Below are 8,365 nucleotides of genomic sequence, written 5' to 3' on the forward strand. Positions count from 1 at the left end.
CACCCACGAGTTCCTTTACAGCTTGCCACAGTTGATTTGCAGTCTTGCAATGGGTCATCTGAGAGGCTAGATCGACAGTCATTGTGCTAAGAAGCCAGCCAAGGAGAATCTGATCGGTCGCCTGCCAATCTTCAAATGCTGGGTTTAGATGTACTTCTTCAGCAGCGTTCATGATGTATTCTGGAGGTGTAGCCTTAGATCCAGTGAGATATCCTTCTAATTGATGTCCTCTAATGATTGGTAACACCATAGATTCCCACGTAATGTAGTTTTCTCCATCCAGCTTGATGGAGTTTGCTTGATTCAAGGAGCTCAGTAGAGGAACAGGCTGAGTTTGAACATTAGGAGCCTGATAAAAGTATGGATAGACCAATGGCAATGGTTGATTGGGGATAGTGTGCGTTTGGGAAGTTGGAGGTATGCTTGACGAAAAAGACGATGGGACTGTGGAAGAAGATGAGGTGGAGTAAATGGGTTGATGATAAAAAGGAAAAGGGGTGGCGGTTGGTGATTGAAAGGTGAGGCTAGGGTTTGGTGAGGCAAAGGTAAAAGGTGAGAAGGAAAGAGGTAATGGCATAGAGGACGAAAGACCTGTGAGGGAAGGTGATTGAGATGTAGCGATGGAGACTTGACTGGTAAAAGCTTGGGGGTTGGTGACTGGTGGGGCTGGCTGAGATGAAATAGTAAGAGTATTAGAGTTTTCTGGTGTGACGGCGGCGGGGTTAGGGTTTGATGGGTTAATGGTGGGACTCCCCATGGATGACGATGCCATTGCTGACAGTGTGGCTCTGGTACCAAGACAAACTTTGCAATAAAATAATAAACGTTGGCTCCAGGATTCATGTCTCCCTGGACCATCGTATTCTATATATATACAAGAGTGTACAATGATAAGATGACACCTATCCTAGCAATGGACTGTTCTAGAACTACAAAAAGGCATAAAATATTTACTACAGTAAAAAATACATCTAACTGGTGGGCAATGATCTAATTAAGTTCAATTACTTGCTTTTACACCTTTATAAGATCATGAAAGTCTCACAAAATTTCATTTAATGTTGTAGTCATCCTAAGAGAATCTCAGAAAAGGGAAGCTGTAAAACACAAGAGTCAGTCATTTTCTTACTCGGAGGTTCTCCGTATCACAAACAATTTTGAAACTGCTATTGGAGAAGGAGGGTTTGGGAAAGTTTACCTTGGCACTTTAGAAGATGCTACAAAGGTTGCTGTTAAGTTACTTTCTCCATCTTCAAGGCAAGGCTTTAAGGAATTTCAATTAGAGGTTAGAAATAAAAGTAATCAAGTTATAGTTTTTAATTTTTTTTAATAACCCAATGTTGAATATATTCCTATTTGGTAGAATGATGTTCTTATTAAAAATTATGTTCTAAAATAGAGATCTGACTAATTTTAACTTGTAGGCTCAACTCTTAACAGTCATTCATCATAGAAACCTGGTTTCATTTATTGGGTTTTGTAATGAAAACGACATCAAAGCGTTGGTTTATGAATATATGGATCTTGGAGACCTCAGCGGACTATTGGCAGGTTTGTCTTAAAATGATCAAATTAAAACTTCTCTCATATTTCATAATGGTTGGTGTAATTTTACTACGGTTTTCTTGCCTTTATAATATATCTACGGGGAAGAAGTTGGTCGGGAATACCTCCCACAGGAACCTGCGGAATATGACTTTGAAATGAAACATCTATTTTATTGACTAAAAACTTGTGCACAAGAAATTTATTGGCACTCACAACCAAGAAGCTCAAACTTTGTCCATCTGTGTCCATAACTCCTCGCCTGATTTCACTATCTTTAGCATTGTTCCATCAATTCACATCAAAGTTATTTATTTTACCAGCATATAACTTCTAGAAAATTCATTTGCTATGAGATTACCTCCTCAGACTTTTGCCAACAGCTTTTTCGATCATTGATCCTAGTAGAAACTTTTTTTATTCCCTGGGGCAAAGTGAATTTGGATTCCTATATACTTCTAATTAACTCCAATGAATAATTGAATGTCCCAGCATCTAGCATCAAAAACTATATATACTAATCAAAAATTAATTATAAATACCTCACAGATATTAACTTTGAAGTGATGTGGCTTCTTTTGCCAATCCAAGAGTATACCATCGGAGATAGGGAGACTTGATTATCCTCTCAGCAACTAATAGTAAAAGAAGATAACAACTAAAAAGAAAAGAGAAAAATCTCTTCTTTTCAAGTGCTAGTCCCCTCACAAAGTTTCCAAAACTTCTACTTTACCATACTCTTTTTTACCCACTTTTCCCTTTTCCTTCTAAAACAAACTTAGAGTTGACCCAACCTTGACACTTCGATTTGATGTTCAAATTCTTTTAACAGCTTAATTTATATTATACAATTTATTGAATTGTTACATATACATCATCATATGCCTGTTTTGGTTCCTGGCGTTCCATTATATTGACCAAAAACCAATGTCTCTGCAGAGAAAAACTCAAATTTTAAAGTGGAGCGATAGACTACAAGTTGGTGTAGATGCAGCAAGAGGTTAGAGAACTAATGAGTTTTTTCTCTCCTTAACAATCACATTTTACCATAACTTACATAATCTGATGAAGTTTCAGGATTGGAATATCTTCATCATGGCTGTAAGACTCCCATAATTCATAGAGACTTAAAACCATCCAATATTCTGTTAAATCAATCCAGGGTAGCCAAGCTTGCTGATTTTGGATTATCTAGAGCATTTAAAAATGAAAGAGACACTCATCTATCAACTCAACCAGCTGGTACACCTGGTTATATTGATCCTGAGTAAGTCATTGCATTTTATGAATGAAAAATATTAATCTAAAGAAAATAAAAGACTATTGTATGATAAACTAATTGTTGGTTGACCTTGCAGATTTCAAATGTCTGGAAACGTAAACAAAGAAAGTGACATCTATAGTTTCGGTATGATTCTTCTTCAACTGATCACAGGCCATCCACCGGTAAGAAGAGAACTTGAGGATATATGTTTCATCATTGATTGGATCTGTCCAAAAATTGAGTGTGGGGATATCCAAGGCATTGTTGATCTAAGGTTGGCAGGTGAATTCAATGTTAGTTCTGCATGGAAAGCTGTGGAGACGGCAATGTCAAGCATTGCGCCACGGTGCGCCGAAAGGCCAGACATTAGTTATGTGTTGCATGAACTAAAGGAATGTTTAGCTATGGAGATTGGTCTTTCCAATTCAAATGGTATGCCATGCCATCCAATCAATCATTCTGGGAATCTTGATTCAATCACTATCCTCTCAGCTAGGTAGTTTCTTTACATTAGTTTATACTAAAATGGATATTGTTGCGTGTAATACAAAATAGTTTCTTGTTGGACTTGTTCTATAGAAGTCATGTTTTGTTTGATTATGAAGCCTTTTGGCTTGATCATTGTTGTGACATCTCTCTCTGTTAATTTGCTACTGAAATTTCAGTTGATTACTGGGTTTCTATGGCTCTATATTTCATTCTTTATTTATTCCCAATTACTGTTTGGTTTGATTTCATGGATGCATTGATAATTAATGGTCTGAAAAGATGGAAAAGGGAACAAGACATGGGAACAATGGAATAAAGGACGCAAGGAGGATTAGCCGAATAGTAAATTGAATCTTCCATTGATGACATTACTCGAATTTTTTACTCGATTCATATCGATTTTCCTCGGACCATCAAAACTTCGAGTTTTGTTTGGGAATTAATGATTCCACCTACAAATCATGTCCACATAATTTGGAGAGGAAACGGTCAAACATGATTTTTCCAAATTTTTGTTGGTTCTCCCACGGAGATGACACACGACTGGCACCAAATAATTGATAAAGATACGGAAAATGAATTTTTCCAAAATGAAACGAGGGCTTATGAATCATATTATAGGGTCAAAATAATCCAGATAGAGTTTGGGTAAAAAGAAAAAAAAGCATGTTAGTGGATTGGTGATTTTGACTTTTTATTTTTATGTTTTTTTATTAAACTAAAAAAATAAAAATTGTTTAACAGTAACATCATACTTTTTATATATAATTTCAATGAGAAACTATCTATTATACAAAGTGAATTCCACAATCCAAGTCATCATATAATCTTTTAAATCACCCGCTCTAACAACCACAAAAAGACCCACAATGATAATTTTACTGTTTATCCAAAGCCTTAATTAGCAGATTCAAGCTTGTAACTACACTACGTTAATTAGTTAAACTGGAAGAATCTGACCTTCTTATATCTGAAAACTCTTAATAAGATCTGAATGTTGGCATATAACTAGGAATTAGTTTTAAACCATTGGCTAATTGAGAAATATCCTTGTTTACATCGAACAGTAGAATTTATTATCTATTTTATATTTCATATTAATGCATAATTAGTAATATTCATAGGGTTATGTTAACAACATGAATCATAATGAGACAACTCATTGACAAGAATTGAGAGATTAATTAGTAAACTTATTTAGGTGAACATATTCCTCCTATCTTAAATATAATTTCATTTTGTAGTATAATTTATATTATAAAATGAATCTTATATTTAGAATAGGAGAGTATTATATGCCAATGATGAGACCCTTAACTTTTTTTATTTTCCTTTTCGGCCAACGAGACCCTTTACTTGACAACCATCTCTTATTTTAACTCATTCCATTTTAGATATTGATTCATGAGAAATATTACAAATATGGTTGTTCAGTTGCATGATTTTAGTGAAAAAGATATAAAGATGATACAAATATTTTAATATTTTTCTCATTTTTAATATAAAAATTATATTTATAATAAATCAATCCATTATAAACTTAGAAGTTTTGTGAATGTTAAATATTTTGTAAAAATTAGAAAACTAAATTAAAAAAAACAAGATATTAGTTATAATGAATAATGAGAAATTATAACTTTTAATTAAGAAAATAAAAGATATAACCGTAAATGGCGAAAACTTAGTTAATTAACACATGGAGCATTAGATCTAATGCAAGAATATGTGGAGGAGTTCAAGATGTGATACCGGGAAGTCATTAATTGTAAAGTGAATTAATTTTTTTTGTTCATGTCAATTTCATTATTTATTATTAATTTTTTAAAACTTAATCATTTTATTTTCATTAATAACTTTTTTTATTAATATAGTATTAATTATTGCTATATTATTATATAATGATTAACTCATAATTTATTAGGCAAACAATAATCAAATCATTACTAAATTATTATAGGGATATACGCGTGATCTGAGATTGTGAAGAGGTTTTTCAAGAGTTGATGAAGTTTAGAAATTGTTCATATTAAGATAAAGTTTAATTGCATGCTTATTGAAGAAATTATTCTTATCTAGATGAATTTCAAAAGTTGTTCAGTTTAAACAACTTTGACTATCACATATGGGGAAATAATTCTCACCATGCAGCATTTGAAGAATTAATTTCACTGTTTATAGGTTATGAGTAAAAAAACCTCTGAACTCGTTCCCCGTAACGTACAGTAATTAATAGATCAAACTTATGCATGATCCAATTAAAATTTAAAGTTAATGGAATATATTTTTTCTAGCTGGCAAATATTCAAGGTTCGAGCGCACAAACATGCATGCATACATACATACATATACATATTTCTGATCAGAAAGCAATTACAACATATTTTATTCCAATAAAAAAAAATTTTAAACCTCATTAACTCTGCATTACAATTTAATAACTTTTTAACTTAACTTTATTTAATATACATGCACTTTTAAATGAAAAAATAATTTATATGATAATAAATTAAAGGTAAAATTGCATACTCATAAAAATTTTAATGATGTGACTTACAAATAAATAGAAATAAATAAAATATTCTCTCCACTTTATAAATAGAATCAGAAAAGTGTGTGTATTTGCTGCAAATAATTGTGGAAAACCAAAAATATTAAGACATGAAAGCTACAAATGTCAATTATGCAGGACCATCTACACGTTCCAGACAAGACAGCGGGATTTTACGTTTACGGGGACCAAATCAACTAGGAAATAGGGTTTTTAGGAAGAATCACAATGAAATCCCAAATAAAGAATATAATTACTACAAAATCCTAGTGACAACAAGACAGCCTACAATGACAAGTTTTAAAATACTAAATGATAACTTGTCACTTGTTATTGGGACTTTTTAATAATTATATTCTTTATTTTGGACCTCATTGCAATTCTTTCAGTTTTTCCGTGGCCCATATTTAAGGTTGATGTATATATTATATTCATGATGCATGGTTGGTTACCGTAACTAACCAGAGGGAGTAGCTTAGCATAATTTTTCTCTATTTCTTTTCAAATCAAAGATCCATCATTAATTATTAATTAATAATTAAAAAATGCATATAATTAAAGAAACAATGGCACCATACTACGACCTCTCATCAATCCGCCACCTCTAAAAGATCTATCATTAATTATAATTCCCTACAATTTCTATCAATTATTAATTCCCTACAATTTCTATCAATTATTAATTCCCTACAATTTCGAGTTATATAAACACACACTACCCCACCATCTTTACTAGCCCACACAAACCTCTGCTCATCTCGGTTTGAATCTGACATCTGTCGAGCTGCATGTTTAGGCCATCTCTATTTTTTCCCCTTACCTTCTACTTAATGAACTGTTTGAAATAATGCCTTTACTTTGTCGCTTTGGAATTATTCTAAAAATTAACCGAATTAATACAATATAGTGCACAATCCGGGTTGTATTCACTTTGAGGAGCCGAAAATAAAATTAAATCCTACTAAATAAATGCAAGTAACCTAAACTATAAAAAGAATTTTTGATTTTTATGAATTGCTAACTAAATACTATGAATCAAATTGAAATTAAAATACTTTTTTTTAATATATAAGAATGATTAAAATGAATGATGATGAAGGAAATGAAAATGAAACACGCGAGTAAACAATGATAATAATCAATCCTCCAATTCAACAATGCAGGCAATCCTCACTCTAAAAGATACGTGAATTAAAACAATGAATTAAGAATAATAATTAAGCTTTTAATCCAACAACCGAGTCACCTCAAATTACCACAAAATATTTTTGTAAAATCCCAACTTACTAACTGCAACCAGAATAGTAAAATGGGATTAAGGATGCTAAAAACTAATGTTTAATTATAACTCTTAAATCCAAAACAATAGAATTAAAGCTAGCAAGAGACAATATGATCTAAGATTCTAAGCCACCTCAGAAAACCACAATATATTAACTCCAAAGTCAATACAAGTGTCATAACCACAACATTATAATTGAAATTAAAGCTATAAACAGCCCAATGTCAAATGCTAAACAGTAATCTAGCCACAATAATCCCCAAACATAATCAGATTAAGCAATACAATTATCCCAACAATCAGAAAAACTATCCTAAGACCTAGGAATTGTTAAACAATTATTGAGCAGGAAATTAAAGCAACTAAAACTCCCCTGTGAAGATCCAAGCTCCTGCCATTGTTGTTGAATTAGAGAATTGAGGAGCTCTAACCACGGTTAGCCATGAAAAATGCCACAATCAATGCTTTGTTACGATTTGCCATGGAAGAGATGATGGAGACGTGGAAGACGATGATGAAATAGTGGATGATATTGAAGGAAATGGAGGAAGGATACGCTGATGGTGGATTTTGGTGGATATGGAAGATGATGATTTGAGGTGAAGAAACAGGAGGTTGGGGAGATGATCGCCGTCGCTAGTCTCCTCTCTGGTTCTTGTCACTCTTCGCGGCGTTGCTCATTGGTTCGCTCTTCAAGAAGGAGAAGAAGAAGATGATGGATGGCAGTTGAGCTCCCCTAGTTGTCTCGTGTTCTTGATAAATCCTATTTTAATATATGATTTAATGTCTTTTTGGGGATATTTATCAATTAAAGTAGAATAATTTACATTGATTGTGGATATTTTGAATTAAATATTGGTGGCACAAAATTAGAAATTTAAAAGAAAATCTTATCATATTTTATCTCTTTTTAAATAATTGATTTTGGGCTTTATGATAGTACCTCAATTTATCTTTTGTAGGTCTCAGAAAAGGAAATAAACATAGAAGGAAAGCTGAAACAAAAGGAAAAGAATTAAAAAAAAAGAAAGAAAAGAAAAAGACGCAAGAGATGGAAGGCATGGATTTTGAAAGATATTAGGTTATATATTAAATCCATCAATTGCAAGACGGAGGCCATATACACAATCCCACCCTTCAATTCCATTCATCAATACCCTTTCCTTCATGCACGCATACACCACTGCCACAACACTTCAATTTCCATCTTCCAAATTCATCTTTCTTCTCCTTCATC

The 8,365-nt window shown here is 32.6% G+C and overlaps 1 protein-coding gene across 1 annotated transcript; it reads left to right on the forward strand.

Annotated features, from left to right (window-relative positions):
* Nucleotides 1-913: 913 nt before the first annotated feature.
* On the forward strand, nucleotides 914-3,309 carry LOC114721625 (receptor-like protein kinase At3g21340). The gene is made up of 5 exons (XM_028907486.1): nucleotides 914-920; nucleotides 1,068-1,285; nucleotides 1,425-1,551; nucleotides 2,623-2,812; nucleotides 2,904-3,309. The coding sequence occupies exons 1-5, from the start codon at nucleotides 914-916 to the stop codon at nucleotides 3,307-3,309; spliced, it is 948 nt and encodes a 315-aa protein (XP_028763319.1).
* Nucleotides 3,310-8,365: the final 5,056 nt, after the last annotated feature.

The sequence above is a fragment of the Neltuma alba genome, unplaced genomic scaffold (genome assembly GCF_004799145.2).
Source record: "Neltuma alba isolate B1F8T4 unplaced genomic scaffold, ASM479914v2 tig00012051_pilon, whole genome shotgun sequence".
NCBI lineage: Eukaryota > Viridiplantae > Streptophyta > Magnoliopsida > Fabales > Fabaceae > Neltuma > Neltuma alba.